The sequence below is a fragment of the Bos mutus genome, chromosome 10 (assembly GCF_027580195.1).
Source record: "Bos mutus isolate GX-2022 chromosome 10, NWIPB_WYAK_1.1, whole genome shotgun sequence".
In the NCBI taxonomy this organism is placed as follows: domain Eukaryota; kingdom Metazoa; phylum Chordata; class Mammalia; order Artiodactyla; family Bovidae; genus Bos; species Bos mutus.
The window spans coordinates 38,265,941-38,286,841 of NC_091626.1; the positions used below are offsets into that span (position 1 = coordinate 38,265,941).

Here is a 20,901-nt window from a genome sequence, read left to right on the forward strand (position 1 = left end):
ACAAATAACTACAAAATGAACCAAGCTATTATAAAGCAGAGAGTTAATAAGTAGAAGAGATGATTCATGTGGATTGCAAACATAAAGTGCTGTGAGGGTTCTTCCAGAATGGCTTTTAGATTCCTGACACCTCCTTCTAGCCAATATTAGAAATATCAGGTAAAGGAAATTGAATCCTTTAGGAACTCAAGAAGGTAAGTCATGAATTCCCAGGGCCCACGTTAGCCATAAAACCTTGGGCAAGTTCACAGCCTTCAGCCTCAACTCCCTCCTTTGTTAAGTGGGGTTTACCAATATCTATCTTTTAGGGTTCCTGAGGAGATTATTAATAAAAGCCATTTCCCTTGCGGCTCAGCGGTAAAGAATCTGCCTGCCAATGAAGGAGACACAGGTTGGTTCCCTGGGTCGGGAAGATCCCCTGGAGAAGGAAATGGCAACCCACTGCAGTTAATTCTTTCCTGGAGAATTCCATGGACAGAGGAACCTGGTGGTCTACAGTTCATGGTGTCACAAAGAGACACGACTTAGCGACTAAACAACTGCAAATAGTGAAGCTCCTAGCATTGCGCCTGGCAGAAGCACGGGCTCAATAAACCGTTCTTCTTGTTACTACTTATCTGACTGAGAAAGGAACACTTTGTGTGGGGCTACTATACTGGTTCCTACTTATGGGCACGGCTAAGAGACTAAAACCGTAGTTTCCACCAAGAACAACCTGCGGCCTCGGACTTGCGCCCCTCGCCCCAACCAAGGACCAGAGAAATTCGGGCTCTTTTAGAGAAAACAGTGCCCTGGTCTCTTCTTTCCAGGGAATAAGGAAGAACTGTCGCGGAAGCCGAGAGAGCGAAGAGAGGCAGAAGGGCTGGGTGTCTCAAAGGGGTCTCGTGAGCCCGGACGCGGGTAAGACCCGCCCCCGCGGCTCGGCCCACAGCGCCCGAACGGAGGCGGGGAAGTGGGCGCGGAGGGGCGTGGGGCGACGGCTCGGGTTGTCTGTGCCCGCCGAGCCGGGGCGGGCGCATCTTTGCCGCCCAATCCCCAGCCTTAGTCGCGGCCTCATGAATAAGCAACAAAGCGAAGCGCCCTCCCCCTGGCGTTCCAGACAGCGGAGGGAGCCGCCGCTGCTGCAGGGGCCGCCGCGGGGATGCCGAGCGCGGGCGCCGCCGCTCTCTTCTGCGCGCTCCTCTGCTGAAGGTTCACAGGTGAGGACGGGCTCGGCTTCCGCCACTCGGGCGGCAGCTGCTGCAGACGGGGCGGCCGGCAGAGACGGAGCCGGAGTCCCCGGCGGCACGGGGCCGCCCCGGGCGCTGTGCGGTCGGGGGAGCTCGGCAGCCCCGGGCGCGCGAAGCGTGCGCCCCGCGCCGCCGCCAGAACGCGGTGCCCCGGCTCGGGGTGCGCGGGGGCAGCTCCGAGAGCGTGGGGCGCGGCGCGCAGGCCTCCGAGGACTAGCCTCATTCCCCGCTCCAGCCCAGCCTCACGGCTCCGCACCAGCGAGCGGGCCTTTGTGCTGCCGGAGCTTGCAGGGCTGGCTGCTTTTGTGTGGGCTTTTCTTTCTTCTCTCCCTCCCCTCTCCGTCTCACAGCGGTGGTAGAGAAGTTCCCGAAGACTAAGATCTGCTCCTTTGAAAGCTTTGATTGCAATGTCCCCGATGCCAGTCAGTGGTCAGGAGCCTAGGAGCGAGTGGGGGCTGCGGTGGTCACCGAAATGTGTTACTTTGCAGAGAACAAACAGTTGAGTGTTTAGCGCAGGGATGTCACAGAACCTCCTTGCCGGTCCCCCAGGACACGGTAAGAGGATGCTCCTTGGAAAGGTCACTCGATTGGAAAGAGGGCCTGCGGGTTAGACTCCAGAATGATTGTAAGGTGCTACATGGAGGTGCCCAGATGCCTCCTGTGCGTCCGGGTCACTGACAGAACCCGACTTGTGTACATTCCGAACATGTAGAGCGAAAAATCTGGCTGGCTAAAAATCTGCCAGGCGCTCAAAATAGAGGACCCACAAGAGTTTGGAGTTCTCAAAGAAATCTTTGCCTTCCCAAGCTGATGCCAAGGATCGGCCAGGATCTTGGCTCCTCATTTTAGTGTAGAGCTGCTGTGAAGGAGAGGATTTAAAGGCTGATTAAAGAGTCTGCCTTCATTCTATGGAAGTTTTAGTTTGCAACTTCAGGGAATGGGGGAGTGGCTCACAAGACCATCCAAAAAACTCTGAAGGATTTTTTTTCCGTAGGGAGCAAAATGTGTGGCCATAATTTGCATGTCTCCCCTCCTTTGTGAATTTTCTTTATCACAAGTGATACTGGGCTCCAAGGAGTCTTGTTTAAACACCTACAGAGTCAGTCGCTGACCCACTTTCTGCTTACTTGCCAGCAGAATCCCACTGTAGCATCTATTGGAAGAAACTCAAAATTGGGTGAGATTTTACAGTATCAGAACATTTACACACAATAGAAATTTAAGGGCAGCCTGACTTACTCTTATGCATAAGGTACAGTTGTTATATTTGTCATATTAATGAACCAAGCACTTATGCAACATACTTGATATTGATTGTGTTTATTCACAAAACTCCCAAGACTCAGCAAGTCTAAGGTAGCTACAGTAACAGAGCCAATTAAGAAGATGTGGATGTCTTTGTTTTCACGGGAGGTTCTTAACATTATATTCGGCATTTCTTGCTAGATCTTTAAATGTTATACTTTGGTTTTACAGAAGCAGTTTGATGCTAAACATAAGTATAGGATCAAAATGTGGAGGATGGGCTTACCTGTTATGGAAAATTTCTGCTCATCAACTAAAGGTCGTCTTCACTATTTATTCAGCAGGTGTTTGCCTGAAAACTTGTGTAAGGAATTGTATTTTGTTTTTCACCTTGAATTCTGTTTAGTTTCACTTAGGGAAGCTGGCTATTCAGAGAGAATAATCTGAGTTTGATCTCTGTAAAATGAAAGCTTATTCTCTAATTAAAATGTGTAGTCAGTCCTGTTTTTTCACGTAGTGTTTACTTGGTGATTATAAGAAAAGTATCTGAATCAAGTTTCAGCTTGAAATGTTAGATATTATGTTTATTCCTTGAAATGTCTACCTGGGGATTACTTTCTCCTGCCAGCTAGTATTTAGAGATCTTTTTAAGCAAATGAGGTTTGTGAACTACAAAGAACAGAAATGAAGTGTCACATTGGTTTGTTGAAAGAAACTGTATATAATGGATGGACAGGAGCTTGTTGATCAAGATTGATTAGGATGGAATTCTGCAGACATCAGACAATTCCCAGGTCACTTTGTCTACATGAAAAGTTGAAAGGGGAAGCTCCATGGAAATAGCTTGAGGGGAAAAGAGTGTTATGGATCTTTCAGACTGCTCACATTTCTGTATTTTGAGGGGAGTGCATGGTAGTACTACAAAGATTGAAGGCAGGAGGAGACGGGGACGTCAGAGGATGAGATGACTGGATGACATCACCGACTCAATGGACAGGAGTTTGAGCAAACTCTGGGAGATGGTGAAGGACAGGGAAGCCTAGTGTTGTGCAGTCCATGGGGTTTCAAAGAGTCAGACATGACTGAGCGACTGAACAACAACAGTATGTCTTAAATTGCTTGATACGTAAACATTTTTTTCAAACCATTTTTATGTCTGTTATCACTGATTTGGTCCCTCTTACATCTTTGTAGAAAACAGAATGAACATTATTATCTCCATTTTGCAAAGAGGAAACTGAGTTTCAGTGATTTCCCCAAGGTAGAGCTGGAAGTTGAAGCCAACTTTTAAATCTTCAAGTCCAACTTCTTTTACCAGGAATAGGGTGATGCTCTAGAGTGATACACAGCGGTATCTTCCTTTGTCTATACTGCTAAATTGTAGAGAATAAAGCTTGTGGGCTTGATGTGTAGAACTTAGTTGTGGTCTGCAGGGATGGTAAAGCACTTTGCTGGCAGTTGCCCGAGTAACCATCTTGACCCCAGCCTACTTACCTCTTCGCTGTCAGCAGGATGCCTCTTTCCTCCTGTGGGTTACTTTGTGGTTACTCTGTTCTCTCTCCTTCCACTGTGGTTGAACATGCTACTGAAAGGATCATCTGTCATCCCAGGCACTTAATTTATAGTGAAGGATGAGTAGGGTCAGATCATCTTAAAGCCAATAAATCAGGCCAGTAACAGTCATCCAAAGCACAGTAAATCAGAGATGGGCTACCTTAATGCTGTGTGCCACAGCTGGGTTAATAGGGTCAGAGTCTTGATAAGCTCCACTTCAGACCAACAGGATAGTGTTGGCCATGAGAACCTTAACAATTAAAGGAAAGTAAGACAATGACAAATAATCATTAATGAGCAGGAAAAACACAAAATGGAGATATTAAGACAAAGAAGGGAAAGAGTTTTCTTCTTCCATTATCAATCAAAGAATTACTGTTACTTAATTGGATTTTGAAAGGTGAAGGGGTAATTGGGAAGCAAGTTGACCTGAAGCTCTGAAACTTGTTCCTCTGTGATCTCTCTGTCTCTTTTTAATGAAATAAACTCTGAAAAAACCTGAAGTACAGGAGGAATGAGAATACACAAATTACTACTATTATTAAAATCACACATTGAATAAGTAGCCAAAATTGACTAGGTGATGGACAAAACATAAGCCATAAAATGTTATTGAAAATCTTACAGTGTAAAAGAGATTCCGAACCTTCTTTTTCATATTCTTAAATGGTTATTTCTGATAGCTCAGTTGGTAAAGAATCTGCCTGCAATGCAGGAGACCCCAGTTCGATCCCTGGGTTGGGAAGATTCACTGGAGAAGGGATAGGCTACCCACTCCTGTATTCTTGGACTTCCCTTGTGGCTCAGCTGGTAAAGAATCCACCTGCAATGCGGGAGACATGGGTTTGATCCCTGGGTTGGGAAGATCCCTGGGAGAAGGGAAAGGCTACCTACTCCAGTATTCTGGCCTGGAGAATTCCAGGGACTGTGTAGTCCGTGGGGTCCCAAAGAGTCAGATATGACTGAGAGACTTTCACTTTCAAATGGTTATTTATATTCACTTCACACCACTAAAAATTGAATACCTCTCCTATGTGTCTACCATTATTAGCAATTATATGGCAAAGGAAGCTGAAAGACTAGTGCTTTCATGCAAAGAAGGTAACCTTATTTTAGGTGATGAGACTTACAGATGTGATGATTTATACTGGAGAAGCTAGGAGATGGGCAGGAAGAGAATGGACCAGGCAGTTTTGTGATAACAGTCAGTAAATAGGACATGACCTGATGGACCATGGATTGGATACCAGGGGCAGGGAAGAAGGAGAGAGCTTTCTGGCTAGTGCAGTGCCATGAGCAAAACTTAGGAAGCTGAAATGAGTAAGGCACATAAGAGGGCAATATATCCAACTGGCAATGGGTTTCTACTGGGCACTAATGATATGAAGTTGTGCTATAGATATGGAGGTTGGCAGTTACATGTTTGGGGACATTAACTGATGTGTTTTGGGAAGGTAGAGTTGTAGTCGCAAAGACAGGAAACTTGATGACTAACAGACATGATTACACAGGTAAGTTAATTAACCTCTGTAAGCTGGTAGTTTTCTCACCAAAAAAAAAAAAAAGAGAGAGAGAGAAAAGGATAATGACAATGCCTGTATCATTAGGTTGTTGTAAAGGATTAAATAATTTATAAAACACTTGGCATCCCTGAATGGTAGCCATGCCATTTTTGATTTATTATTGTCATTTCTTTCCTTAAGACTAAACCATCTAGATTGTATAAAATGGATTGGAGAGGAGAGAATCTGATCAGGATAATAAATTAAGAGGCAGGTAAAATAATGACAATCCAATGTTCCTAAGAAGGGACAATTCCAAGAGATATTATGAGGGAAGGACCTGCAGAAATTGTGAATCTAGAATGTATAGGAGAGAAGATTTCAAGATGACACCACAGTTTAGATGAAGATACTTTGGCCACCTCATGTGAAGAGTTGACTCATTGGAAAAGACTCTGATGGTGGGAGGGATTGGGGGGCAGGAGAAGGGGACGACAGAGGATGAGATGGCTGGATGGCATCACTGACTCGATGGACGTGAGTCTGAGTGAACTCCGGGAGTTGGTGATAGACAGGGAGGCCTGGCGTGCTGCGATTCATGGGGTCGCAAAGAGTCGGACATGACTGAGCGACTGAACTGAGTGTGTTTGAAGTAGCACCCAAGTAACAGCCAGTAGATGATGGAAATCAAGGGCAGTTTTTTCCCCAAAACCCCACACCAGCTGTTTATGTTTATCCTGCAAAAGGAAAATATCAGGCAGATTGTCACCAGTTTGTTTTTTTTTTTTTTTGGCATACTCTACAGGCCTCCTGTTTCTTGAGTACCCTTAGGGCAATGCTCATGTTCCTTATATATTATACATGAAACTCAATTTTCTTTGAAAAAATTAGCTTTGTCACTGATGAAATGATTGAACACGCCAGTTCCCTTTTGTGTCTGCGTTTCGGTAACACACTGAACAACAGCCGCATACTGTTTAGTTGGAAAAATATTGACCAAGTGTTTGAAAACACCTGATTAGTAAGTCTAACAAGATGGCTAAGGCTGTATTTTTTTATGTTGTCTTTCATTTGTCTTTGAAACTTGAATATGCCTAGACTTGACAAAGAGATTCTGGACTGTATCTATTTAAGATTGTCGAAGATAATGCTTGACAGAACAGCTTATCTGCTCACTGGTGGCAGAAACGCAGTAAATTGTTCAGAGGACTGCCAAGCCATTAGGATACCTTGATAGTGAATGACAGATAAAGTGCTATGACTGGCTCAGAAAAGGATGCTTTTTAAGCTATTAGAAGCTAATATCCACTATCAGTGAGCAACTGGGTTAGAGTTCATGTATCTGAATTAATTTGCACTGATGGATAGAGTGAAAAGAAAGGAGCCTCCAAAGTCACAGTGTAAAAGGAAAAGTTAGAGAAATGTTTTGTTTTATTTGTTAAATATTCTGATATTTGAGTTAATTTAAGATAATTAAGACATAATTTCTAATAAGCAGTGAAATCTCTCTCTCCTTCAGCAAAGCGGGCTATAGCCATTGATTTGTTTGTTCAGCCAGTATTTACTAAGCGTTTCCTCTGTGCCAGGCACTTTGCCAGGGAAAGGAGACAATGTCGAGGGAAAAAAGAAAAGGCCTATAGCCTTGTGATTACACATGGTTACTTAGGTTTGGAAATATTGTCACTGAATTGACAAGAGTTAGTCTTTCCTTATTTATTCTCTACCATCACGCAGCTCCCAGTGAAGGACTCCAAACTCATGGGAGTGGCTATGTGAACCTGTGCTGTGTTTGGAAAGACAGAGAAAGATCTGGAACTTGAAGGTCATCTACCAATTTATCTGAGTTGCAGATGTGTTCCCTACTGCCGTTCCAACAGGCTGTCTTTTCTGCCTCTCTTAAAGTTCAGGCGTCACTTTGAATAGTAGGGAGAAGGAGCATATGGCTGCAATACACAGGCATAGAATAGGCGTGCAGTTCACCCCACTTTTTCCTGTCGTAATTGAATTTAGAAAGCAGGTGGCTGACACTTAATTACAGAAGGAAGGTCTTTTAGAGCCATGGCAGAATTCCCTTCACACAAAAATTGTAAAGTTTAAGGTCTAGATGAAAATGAAACCTTGAAGGGAAAATCTGTTTTAGAAAGGCAATAGAGATGATATTACATCTTTTTTGTTTATCCCTACCACCCTCCAAATCTGATTTGTTCATAAAATTCTCCTCTCAGTCCACATGATTCCAGAACATATGAATAAAATGTGAGGCATTCATACAATCATTTGGGTGCCCTGCTTGCTTGATGACAAAGTTGTGGGAATATGAAAACATTTGCATTTTTCTTGTGTGTTTTATAGATAAAATAAGAAAATGGAATCATGGAGATAGAGGGATTTCAAAGATTTTTTTTTTTTTTTTTAACTCCTTATTCTGTCAAAGGAGAGACTGAGGGTATTCGTCTAGTATCACATGGCATGTTTTATCAACAATAAAGCTATGATTCATTTTTCTCACGCCAGTCTATGTCCTTCTAAACTCTGCTGCTGGGAATTCCCTGGTGGTCCAGTGGTTAGGATTGCATGCTTCTGTTGATTGCAGAGGGTACAGGTTCGATCCCTAGTCAGGGAACTAAGTAAGGTCCCATAAGCTGTGCCATGGAGACCCAGCTTTTAGGCCACATCCTCAGTCTCCTGAGGTAATATTTCATTGAACTGGAAAAATATTTGTTTAGGAAAGAGCAGATCTCTGAACAGGTCAAAAATGAAGCAGAGAGTTCTATAGCTTTTATGTATCTTTGACTATCTAATTTATAGTTCAGCCTGTATGTTCAGAAGTCAAAGGTGTAGTGTCATCAGCTGTGAGCACTCTTGTTATACAGCTGTCACATGTTTTTGTTTTAAGGAAGGAAAATAGAAGCCGCAAGCCAAATACTGCTACCAATTCTGTTACCTGGCTGTGAACTGGGCTGCATTATGGCTCATCTGAAGTATGGGGATAACTAATTCCCAGAATGTTCACATACTATTCCCTCTTTTAAAAATATCATTCCTGGATTCTTTCCTTTTAAAACAGTGTGTTTAAACAATGTATGCTACCTGTATGTAATTTAATATTAAATATAAATGCTTCAACCCCTCATCCTACAAATGAGGAAATTTAGCATCCCCTTCACTATCTGAGGGTGTCCCTGGTCGCTCAGATGGTAAAGAATCTGCCTGCAGTGCAGGAGACCTGGGTTCGACCCCTGGGTTGGGAAGAACCCCTGGAGAAGGGAATGGCTACCCACTCTAGTATCTGGCCTGGAAAATCCCATGGACTGTATAGTCCATGGGGTCACAAAGAGTTGGACACAACTGAATGACTTTCACTGAAACTTCACTCATTATCTGAAGATTCTTGGGTGGGTGGCTTACATTTCTTCTAGTCATCTCTGGATTCAGTTTTCTTTTGCTTCTAAATGTATGGTCCCTGATATGCTGTTCCTTTTTTGCACATGGCATCTCATGGCATCTTTCCATTCCTATATTCTCCCAAAGTAATTTTTTCAGGTAAAAAATTATTGGTGGCAATAAATATTTATGGTCTCATCCCAGATCTGTGTACTAGGAACTTGGCAATAACTTAGTTGAGTGGTTTTGACTCCAGGTCTTTCAAGAAGCTGCAGTCAAGATGGCAGCTGAGGCTGAAGTCATCTGAAGGCTTGACTGGGGCTGGAGGAGTTGCTTCCAAGATAATTCATTCAAATGGGTGCTGGTAGTTCAGCAAGAGGCCTCGGCTCCGAATCCATGGATTCCTCTTTCCTCGTGTAGATAAATTCAACCTTCTTTTTCTCTTCAGCTATCTAAATCTTGCCCTTAGTACTTGACCTTTTCTCTGTCTCAAAGAGGCCTGGAAGACTAACTGGATTAACATGTGGAAGGGTCACACTTCTTAAGGGGAGAAGACCCTATGAAAATATACATCTTTATATTTTGTGTGTGCACATCATAAGCTTAATTAACCCCGAGAGTTTAATGATTAGACATAGGAGAAAGGAAAAGTATAACTTTTATAAAGATAAGGTTTTTATTTTTGGATTTAGAATTTTCATTCCTGTTTAATTTTCTAGAAAAACTGCAGTATCTAAGAACTTTCTGATGATGGGATAGATAAAAAGTCCTAAAACCCTTAAGGTTGGGGGGAAACTAGCAGTTTCAATATAATTTTAGTTGTAATGACAGTGTATTTTTTTTTAATAAATCTTAATCTTACAATAAATGTGTATTCAGTAAACGTTGATAATTTAAAATGTGTTTTTGTTCTCTGAAAGAGCTTTTTTTTCCCCCAAAATATGCACTTGTTTACATTAACTATTTTACTTTTTCTAATTTTTTTGAGACATGAAGATTTTGCCTATAATTTTTATAGTTGTTGCAGAGAAAACAAATGCTTTAAGTATTTTAAAGATAAATTTTAATTGTGAGTTATTTATATACTTTAAAAACTCTTGAATGAAACTGGTATTCAGTATTTTATGATGATATTTAATAAGTTTTAAAACATACTTAAAAGGTTCTGTGAATGTAGTATTAATAAATGTTAAGATTTCCTTTTTATTTCCCTGGACGTGTTGCTATTTCTACCGTCATTTGACTCCATGATTAATAGAAGAATTGGGAAGAATATTGCAAATGTGATTTCAAGGGTAGTTTATTTCAAATAGATATTTTAAAAACAATGAACTTAGTACTTGAACTGTGTGTACCGTTTGCTAGAGAGCTGCAAGTTAAATCAGCTGAAAATTCAATAGGGAAAAATGAACTGGGTTATCCAAGTCTCAAAGGTACAAAGAAATAGAACATTCTTCTCCTATGTACTATCTCTAAACAGAAGTCAAGGAAATTATTTTACTTATGGTTTAATTTAAAGGGGCTTATTTACAACATATATTTATATGATGGTTTGATATGCTTTATTTTTCTGCAGGACTCAATTACTGGAATTGTCAACTCTACCAATTTATGTGCACATTTCTCTTCCACTATGAGCAGACCAATTGTGTTACACATTTGTCTGGCTTTCTGTAGCCTTCTACTTCTCAACTTTGCTGCACAGTGTCTGGCTTTCCCCAACTTGGAAAGGAGGGAGATAGTACTTCTTCATGCAGAAAAAGGACAGTCTGAGAGGCTAAACACAGATGACCTAGAAAATGACTCTGTTACTTCAAACACTCCAGTCTCTGGAGATCCAATGATAGTGTTAGCAGGACCATCAACAATGTCTTTAAATAAAGTATTCCCTAGTAACAAACAAACCTCTCCTGTAGGAGCTGGGCTCATGCAGGCTGATGGTTCTAACATTTACACTGCTACTGAGCCAGAGGTCCCAGCAGGGGAAGAAGTGTTCGGTTCTAGCCAGCCAGAGAGAATGTCTCCCGAAAGCCGACCTTCCAAGGCCACGTTAACCAACCCTGTCACGCCAACTGCTTCTGTGAATATTGATGAGAGGGAGGAACCCTCCCGTGGTACCATCATTCAGCCCACTGTGGAAGGAACCACTGAAGCAACACAAGGTTTTCTGAGCTATGTGGACGATCAGTTGTTTGCAACTGAAAGCCCGGAAGGACTTAGTCTGGGGCATTCACCTTTATCCCTTGTGAATACTAAAGAAATGCTAACCACCAGTCCAAGGACTGAGAAATTTGAAGCAAACCCAGAACATAAGACCACTTCTTTTCCTGGGTCTAAGCTCACAGCAGGCCCTGAGCCTTCCCAGATGACAGCTGATAATACCCAAGCTACTGCCGCCACTAAGCACTGGCTCCCAACCTCTGAGTCCATCCTGAGTGTTGAACCAGAAACTGACAGCCTGCTGGGAGCCCCGGAAGTCACGACGAGTGTCAGCACAGCTGTTGCAGCTGCTCCTGTCATAAGTGATGAGTGGGATGACACCAAATTAGAGAGTGTAAGCCAGATAAAGACCCCAAAGCTTGGAGACAATACAGAGACACAGGTGAGAATGGAAATATCTCAGACAACCCAAGCACCTGATATCGGTATGGAAGGCATGGAAGAGGGCAAAGCTTTGACAGAGGCTGCAGATGTGAGTCTGAAGCTGCCTGAAATGGAAACACACATGGAAACCACCCTGCCAATGGCACATGGGGGTGAGAGAGCATCAGATCAGAGTTCCTTTACTCCCACAAGTCCAATGGGAGATACGAAAGTCTCTGTCATGAACCTGGTCCAGGATACTGCGGACTTTGTGGAATCCACCAAGGAGAACGGTGCCATGTTCTTAGAGACCACTGTTTCCATCTCCGAATATGAGTCTGAGGTGCATCAACCATTGGGAAATAGATTTAAAGGTAAAAGAAAGAAAAGTAAGCTTTGTTTAACTTGGAATGTTTCTGTTTGATTTTTTTTTTTTAAATTGAGATATAATTGAAACATAACATGGTATTAAGTTTTAGGTGGTTTATGTTTTTTTAAGTGACAATTTAGAAGTAAATTAAGTTTTAAAGAAAAACAAAAGTAAATAAATAAAAATACATCTTGTATAAATGTATTTGTATAAAATACATTCAATTATAACTCCTGTATGTAGACCAGTGGTGTTTAACAGGGAATAATTTGTCACCCTCTTACCCCCATAATTTGACTTATATACAGCATGAAGTGATCACCACAGTAAGTTTACTGAACATCCATCATCTCATATAGATACAAAACGAAATAAATAGAAAAACTTTCTTTCCTTGTGATGAGAGTTTTCAGGATTTACTCTCTTAATTTTCATATATAACATATGGCAGTATTCACCGTATCTGTCATGTTGAACATCTTTAGTACTTATTTGTACCTTTTGATTACCTTCATCCAATTCCCCCTTCTACCACTCCTACCACAAATCTGATAATTTTTACCACAAATCTGATCTCTTTTTCTGTGGGTGTTTGTTTTGTTTTTGAAGATAACTGACCTACAATACTGTGTTAGTTCCTAGTGATTTGATATTTTGTACATTACAAAATGACCATCAAGGTAAGCCTAGTTACCACTTGTCACCATACAAAGATGTTACATATGTATCGACGGTATTCCCCACAGTTTACATTTCATATCCTTGACTCATTTATTTTGCAACAGGAAGTTTGTACCTCTTAATCTCCATTACCTATTTCTGGAGACATTTTTGGTTGTCACAACAGAGGGCCTCTAGTAGGTAGAGGCCAAGATGCTGCTAACATTCTACAGAGCATAGCACAGCCCCCAACAAAGGTTTATCTGAGCCAAAGTGTCAGTAGCTCCGAGAAACCCTGGTATAGATTAATATTTTTCAAACCTTTTGCTATGAAAATGTGTAAATATATATAAGAAAATGTGAAAAAAATAGCTATATGTTTAAATGGTATAATCAACAACATCAGATACTTATTTACACATTGTTGTAAAAAATACTCACATCCCCGATATTACCAAAAAGCCTTAGGTAAATATTTATCTCATAGTATTAACTATGTGAGTTCTTTGACTTTGTTTTCCCAAAAAGAAACTCATCTAGAAATAAGGGGGAAAACCCCCCACAATACAGATCAATCCTCTCTGCTGGCTTGATTCTGTACTTTCTACTTCCTCTTGGCCTCTACATCTGTGAATGTTATGAGATGTCAATCCTTGCATTTGTTGCTGATAAATGGTGTTTTTCTTGGATTGGGTGTCAGACAACAGCATGGGGAAGGAAAAACTTAGTGTTATAGGCATATGCTCATTCCAAATTGTTTTGGAATATGTACAGCTGTTACTTCAGCTAAGTGGCTTAATTAATGGAAAATATCTAATTAGTAACATGTTTTATAAAGTGTTATGGAGATTGAATTAAAATGATAAAAATTGAATTTTACATATCCAGTCTATTTTTTAAAGACTGTAAGACCTAGTATACTGGAAGTTTTCGTAGAAGCTTTCCAAAACTATTTTGTAAGTTGGTTTTTAAATTTCATTTAAAAAGTTGGGTCCAAATGACCAGGATGATATTAGATATGACCAAACACGACGTTTACTTCAGTTCTCCATAATACTATAAGACATTCCTGAAGCATTAAATCACATAGTCCCAGATAATTTACTGCACAATTGAATCCATGATTCTTATACTTGATTTGCCTTAGCTTCTACTAATGTAACTTAAAAAGAAAATAAATTTGGCAATTATATGATTTTTAAAAAAAATTATCGAATATACTCCTTACTTAGTCATAATTTCCTCACTTAACTACAATATTTTAATAGGCAGCTTCTTTTTCTTTCTAGCACATAGAACAATGTATGGCACATAGTAGGTACTCAATAAGTATCTCTTTGTTGAATGAGTAAATGAAGATAGAGAATCATCCAGACTAGAATTATCCAGTCTGCCTGCCTGCCTTGTCCAAATTAATCAAAAAGCTTCTAAGTATTCTTGGTAGAGAGAGAGAGAGAGGAGTGTCAAATAATTCCTTTCAATTTTTACTTTTTCGGTTGTTTCATAGTGTTAAAAATAATGTGAAAAATTGAGATTATTGATGACAGTAGTGAAAGAATAGTCAAAAGTTTGTCTGCCCATTTCCTGGTGATTACAAGTACTTTTCAGAAGTCAGCCACTCAAGTGCCAATCATTTTAGGGCCCAGGGACTTACTTAGCACATTCTCTTCTTCAGGGAACACAATGATTTCTTGGAGTTTTTGCATATTATGAATTGATGAGGATCCTGGGGTTAGAGTCAGTCCTCTGATTCATCTGCTCCTTCAGCTGTTCACTCGGAGATCAGGTTTTAGGGGACTTCCCTGGTGGTCCAGTGGTTGAGATTCCATGATTCCACTGCAGGGGGCATGGGTTTGATCCCTGGTTGGGGAACTAAGGTCCCACATGCTGTGTGGTGTGGCCAAAAAAAAAAAAATCGGGTTTTAAAAGTAATCTATAATAATTATTGTGTATATATTTTTTCTGTGGGAACTGGAAAGAATGAGAGATGTGGAGAAATTTTGAATGTTACTTTAAAAATTCCCATTACTATTTCTAGCTCTCACTCTGTCTTTAACAGCAGTCTCTTATTTGAAGTGCTGTGCCCTTTTTATATTTCTTACTGTTTTGTGAAACTGTGACCATAGAGTGAACATTTATTTTGACTTATTTTTTCCTTAGAAGTGTTCATTATGCTTTCAAAAATGGGGGCAACATGGAGAATGCATACTGCTTTAAATGGTAAAACTATGTATTTTTATGGCAAATAGAGCATTGTCCTAGGTGCTAAAGATACTAGTATTATTTCAGAAAAAAAGAAAAAAAGAGTGGCACAAAGAGAAAATATGAAGCACATGTAAGGTTGTCTTATAGTCACGTATATCAGTCCTTCAAATATAAAAATCTCCAGTTCAAAGAAAAAGTAGCCTAAACTGATTGGAGACCAAGAAATGGAAATGCTTGTACTAAAAAAATATACAAACACTATTTTAAAGCAAATAATTTCTGAGGAGAAATGTTTTTGAGTAATAGGAAAAACAATGATGCCATTAATAAAAACTATGAAAAAATCTTTCAGCTGCTTTTAAGAAGGAGCTTTTTTTATTACCTATGGTAATGTGCTGAGTATCTAAAATTACTGTTTAAAAAAAGAGAAACGATAACATCTTCTAGAAATTATGTTTCCCTAGTGGCTCAGTATTTGAAATTTCCAACATAACCTCTCCCTAAGAAGGGGGCAAATATTAACCCTTATAAATAGTCTATAATCTAAATAACTATAAATAGTCTTTAATAATGTATTTGGGGGGATTATAATGTAAAGAAAGTGGACCTGCAATAGATACATCTTACCCCACAGGTATATCTCATTCTTTTTCATGTTGAAAAGCAAATGCAGATCTTTTACACAGGCCACTCTAAGTTGTTCCTTGGGCAATGGCAAGATTTCTTTTCTCATGGCCGAACAATGTCCTCTGTGTGTGTGTGTGTGTGTGTATCTCATATTTTTATCCATTCATCTGTTGAGGGGTAAGTACAGTTAGCACAGTGGTTAAGAGGGCTAACTATGTAAACTTAGGTTCCTTAGCTTCTCTACATCTAAGTCATTTGGAAAATGAGGTAATACTAGCTGACATTTATTGAATACTTACCAAGTACTGGGTGTGTACTAAGTGTTTTACGCGTGTTATCTAATTTAATTTTTGTAAAAACTCTATGGGGTAGATACTGTTATTATTTCCACTTTACAACTTAAGGAAGCTCAAGGTCCAGAAACATTAAGTAATTCATTCAGAGTCACACAGATAGAAGATGGCTGAATCTGAATCGATACTCAGGCAAATTGGATCTGGAGCCTGTGTTCTTGGCCACTGTGATACATGGCTTCCATGGAATGATGTTAGTACCTTCCTCCCCTTACATACGGAAGGATAAGATAATGCCCATCATGTGCTTAGCAATGTGTGTGTATGGCATATAATAGAAATTCAGTAAACATTAGTTATTGTAACTAGTATTCCTTTAATTCAAAATGCCAACTTTCTGTCCCCTTCAGGGATGCAAATGTGAATATTGATATATATAAATGCTTCTGAGAGTTTTTGAACTTAGTTCTGTATAATGTCTTTCTAAATAAACTGATTATGTTGATATTCATAAAGGGAAACTTAACTGTTGATTTCTTATTTTAAATTTTATTTTATGTGTTTTGTATTATTGTCTTTATCTCTGCCTTGTATTGATTCACCACTTCTTAGATTGATTCACCACTCCTGAAAACAGCAACACTGGAAACTTTTATTTACTGGCAGTTCATTTCTGAGCCATCCCTCTGCCTTCTCATTCCCTGAAATGACAGTCTGCTTTTCTTTAAATTATTAGTTATATAGTGACTTTTTCAGGTATAGGGATTTAGTCTATTTAAAAACGTTGTTTCTTCGCTTTTAAGACATCATCACTCAAGAGATGACAACAGCTGTTCAAGCAGCAGAAGCCACGGTGTCTTTGGTGACGCAGGAGCAGCAGGTTGCCACCCTCGAGGTCACCAGAGGCGAGGACGAGACCAAGGGAGGGAGGGCGTTGCCCTCTGCCACAGTGGATGCTCCTCGTGCTACTCAGCTGTCAAGAAGATGGGAGCCTCTGGCCACTGTGGTTTCAACGACACCCATCCCTGTCTCTTTCAAAGTTACTCCTGCTGTGGAAGGTCTGTAACAGAGGGAATTGAACTCAGCGTTTTCGGGGTGGATCTTTTCTGAGTTGATAAGGAATAGAATGAGGGAGGCAAATGGCCTGGGGGTAAAACCAGCAAGAACCAGGAGAATGAAATCAGAAGAGACCTGGGTTTGTATCCCAGCGTTGACCCTCACTAGTATTGTGGCTTCAAGAAAGTTTCTTAATGTCTCCAGGCCTTGGTTTGTTCATCTTTAAATAATGCCTACCTGTCTTATAGGTAATTTTCAGGGTTTTAACAAATGTATACAGAGAACTTTCTACATTAATATATAGGAGACCCTCAGATGCTCTGAGATCTTAAGGACAGTGAAGTTTTTGAATCTGAGTGATCATCAGAATCACCTGAGAATTACAAAAATTATTATTATTATTATTTAGTTATTATTTTTTGGCTTCATGTCTCTGTTTCATCATTGGCCTGAGTATTGGATTGGCAAAAAAATTCATTTGGGTTTTTCCATAACATCGTATAAAAACCCGAGCAAACTTTTTGGCCAGCCCAGTAAATCATACTTTTATTTATTACCTGAGTTATCTTTGACTAATAAATACCTCCTAATCCTGCATGCCTGCCTCTCTCCCCACAAAACCCCTAGGATCTTGTCAGTAACCTACAGGTAACCCACGATCCTTCCCGTCTAAACCCCTTCTTCCTCTGTTAACCATTAACCTGGATCTTCATTTCCTTGGCTTCTTTTTCGTTTCACTGTGTCTGGATGTACTCCTGATATTAGATGTTTAAAAGTTTTAGTTTTTTACTTTATAAAAGCAGTATTGTGCTGTGGATAGCCTTTTGGGGACATTTTTTTTTTTACTTGCTGTTCTATGGCTACTATTTCTTTACTGTGGTTCTTTTGGTTTGACTGCTTGTAATATTGCACTATGAAAATATATCACGGTTTATTTATCTCATCTTCATCCAGTCTTTTCTAGTGATTTGCATTTGGGTTGTTTACAGATTTCGCTATTGTGAACATAGCTGCCATGAATATTCTTTTACGTACTCTCCATTGCATGTGTGTAGGAGATTCTCTTGGGTATATATATATGTAGGAATAGGGCATATGAATATTTGCCTTTAGGAAGCAGTGCCTAACTGCTTTCCAAAACGATTGCTTCCATTTATACTGCCAACAGCAATGTATATGCTAATCTGTTGACCCATATCCTGGAAGCTTTCACAAATGGTTTCTCAGGCTTCATCACCAAGGAGGTTCTGATTCAGTTAAGTTGGGCTATGCGGAAAGCATGAAAATCAACATTTCAAAATTACCTCAAAAGATTATGATGATCAACTAGGCTTGGAAAAATGCTGCTATTCTAGAGCTTCTAGGTTTGGGGATACCTGGGGCTAATTTCGCTGCTTTAAAACTGAGCATATTCCAGACACAGATCTAAACTTTTACTCTTTGACTTGACTTTTGAAAGTTATCTTCTCATGGTAACTCGCTTCAGTTGTGTCCAACTCTCTGTGATCCCGTGGACTGTAGCCCGCCAGGCTCCTCTGTCCTTATGATTCTCCAGGCAAGAATACTGGAGTGGGTTGCCATGCTCTCCTCCAGGGAATCTTCCCAGCCCAGGGATTGAACCCATGTCTTATGTCTTCAGCATTGGCAGGCAGGTTCTTTATGTCACCAAAGTCATCTTTGGTGTATATTTAAACAAATTTTGTTAAATTTTCTATCTTTAGTAATAGGTTATGTTGTTATTGTTTGGTCGCTAAGTTGTGTCCAGCTCATTTGGGACCCTATGGACTGTAGCCTACCAGGTTTCTCTGTGCATAGGATTTCCCAGGCAAGAATACTAGAGTGGGTTGCCCTTTCCTTCTTCAGGGTATCTCCCCAACCCAAAGATCAAACCTGCATCTCCTGCTTGGCAGATGAATTCTTTACCACTAAGCCACCTGGGAAGCCCCAATAGGTTATATAAAATCCTATAAAATCCATAATATTGTCAATAGAATAAATGGGAGATTAAAATTTGAAACCAGAGTTCTGATTTGAGGTAGTGTATTTTCCTGGAAGATAAGTATTTGCCTTGGGTAGCTGAATCGATGCATTGTAGGAGATGGAACTGGTCTAAGTGCCAAATCTACTGTACGTGAGATACTGGTTTCATTAGTCATTTCTTGCTTAAAAAGTAAAAACGTATATTTAAATGTATACATTTCTCATTCAGATCATCTTTGGTCAAGTCATCTCTCTTGTGTTTGGCAGACGTAATGGATACAGTCACAGGACCAAATGAGGAGTTGTTCACACCAATTTTGGGTTCTCCAGTGACGCCCCCTGGAATAACGGAGGAGGCACCCAGCACTTCCCCAGCACTTGCTGATCCTGAGGCGTCTTCTGAAAGAAGAACTGCAGCTCCATCCTTTAGCTATGTTAACACAGCTGCCTCCTATGGCCTGGACCAACTTGAATCTGAAGGTATCCATGCTTTGAAGGGGATCTTTTCTAGGACAGATACAGTGAGTCACTGAGCAAATGTTGTTTTTGAGAAAAGATCAAGGAGAAGTGTATTCAGTCTCTAGTGTCGATGAGGGGCCAGTAGACTGTGGCCCAGCCAAATCCAGGTTGACATCTGTATTTGTATGACAAGCTCAGATTGATCTTTACATTTCCAAGTGATTGGGGGAAAAAAAATCAAAACAAGAATAGTATTTCGTGAGATGTAAAAGTTTTTATAAAATCGAAGTTTCAGTGCTCCTAATTATAGCTTTGTTGGAATGCAGCCACATTTGTTCATTTGTGTGTTGTCTGTGGTTATTTATGTGCCAGCACAGCAGAACTGAGTAGTTGTGACAGAGACTAACTGCCCACGAAAAAATATTTATGGGATGGCCCTTGCCTGAAAAAACTCACTGACCCCTGCTCTCCATTAGTAACTCTCAATTATGGTTGAATGTTAGAATCACCTTGGGGAGTTTTTAAAGGATTCTAATACCCGAGTCCTTCTCCCAGTGATTCTGATTCAGTTGGGATGAGATCTGGCATCAACATTTCCAAGAGTTTCTTGAGATGATTTCTGTGTGCAAGCTGAGTTGAAAAACCTGGTTTAAATGGAAAACTTGAGTTTCCCCACTGGATTTTCTTGGGCAAAAATTTTAATGTGGATTGTATTTTTGTAACAGTGCTCTAGTGGTTAATGCTGGGTCATTCTCCCTTAATTATATCTCTGGGTTAGATGTTCCACTTTTTGGAGATGGGCAGTCTTCTCACCTCTTAAGGCTGAGAAATTCATGCCAAATTTTACTTTGCAAGACATTGGCTTTGAGCATGAAAAAGATGCTTGAGGTACAGCTGCACATCCACAAATGAGAAAACTGGAGATATAATGAAAGGTCGTTTAATTAATCAGCACTTTGGCAGGTGAACAGCTCCTGGCTAGATTGAAAAATGCCCAGTGATTTGTAAACTAATCTTGGAGATAGGTAAGCTCTTGGGCACTAAATTAGCCATGGGTTTGAAGCATTGAAGACATAGGGTGTGCTGTTATTTTATCTACTCTGTAAGAGGGAAGGTGGTTCAGCCAGGTTTTCAGCAGGCTCACAGTCTCTATTGCAGACTTTCAGGGTAATGCTGGTAGTTCTCTGGCAGAGAAACATGACATTTTAAGAGGAATGTGAATTCTGTGGAGTGCTGGTTTAAGAAATGGATCAAAGCAAGCTCAGAGGCTAAGAGCTCTTGCTCTCCACATTAAGATCAGAACTTGGAATGTAGACTCATATTAGCTGTCTGCCCTCCTTGATGCCATCTGGAAAGACCAGGTTTCCCCAAATTAACCGGAGTTACAGATGACAGCTTTGCCGGCAGAGCTCACTGAATCAGAGGAAAAAAATTGGATTTGTGAATAATCCATACTTGTGAAACTGCAATAATTTTCTAAATTTAGTGGATGATGGAAGTTGTATTGAGATGTGTGAGAATTTTCTTAACTTGCCTGAGATGTCCTGGAGTTTTAGTGCTTTTCTTCTACACGATTCAGTTCCAGCTTCTTTTTGAGAATATATTTTGTCACTTTTGATCTAAGTTATGATCCTTGTCAAGGCTTTGAAAGACGTTTTGGTTTAAAAATATTCTTTCTGCTACATTGTTGGGCTTAAGACAAGATTTTGAATGAGCACACCTTTTCTCCTAAGTAAAAGGGAGTGCAGTTTTTA

At 40.2% G+C, this 20,901-nt stretch overlaps 1 protein-coding gene across 3 annotated transcripts in view; it reads left to right on the forward strand.

The window, feature by feature from the left end:
• The first annotated feature begins 1,043 nt into the window (after positions 1-1,043).
• The window catches only part of ARMH4 (armadillo like helical domain containing 4), a 141,010-nt gene continuing 121,152 nt past the window's right edge, over positions 1,044-20,901 (forward strand). For 2 of the 3 annotated variants that reach the window (XM_070377778.1, XM_070377779.1), the window contains exons 1-4: positions 1,044-1,199; positions 10,491-11,871; positions 16,456-16,710; positions 18,956-19,168. In XM_070377778.1, the coding sequence (XP_070233879.1) occupies positions 1,056-1,199; positions 10,491-11,871; positions 16,456-16,710; positions 18,956-19,168 (1,993 nt within the window). In that variant the 5' untranslated portion in view covers positions 1,044-1,055. Of the gene's footprint in view, positions 1,200-2,818; positions 2,839-10,490; positions 11,872-16,455; positions 16,711-18,955; positions 19,169-20,901 lie in introns of those variants that run through there. The other variant, XM_070377780.1, reaches the window with a different exon arrangement.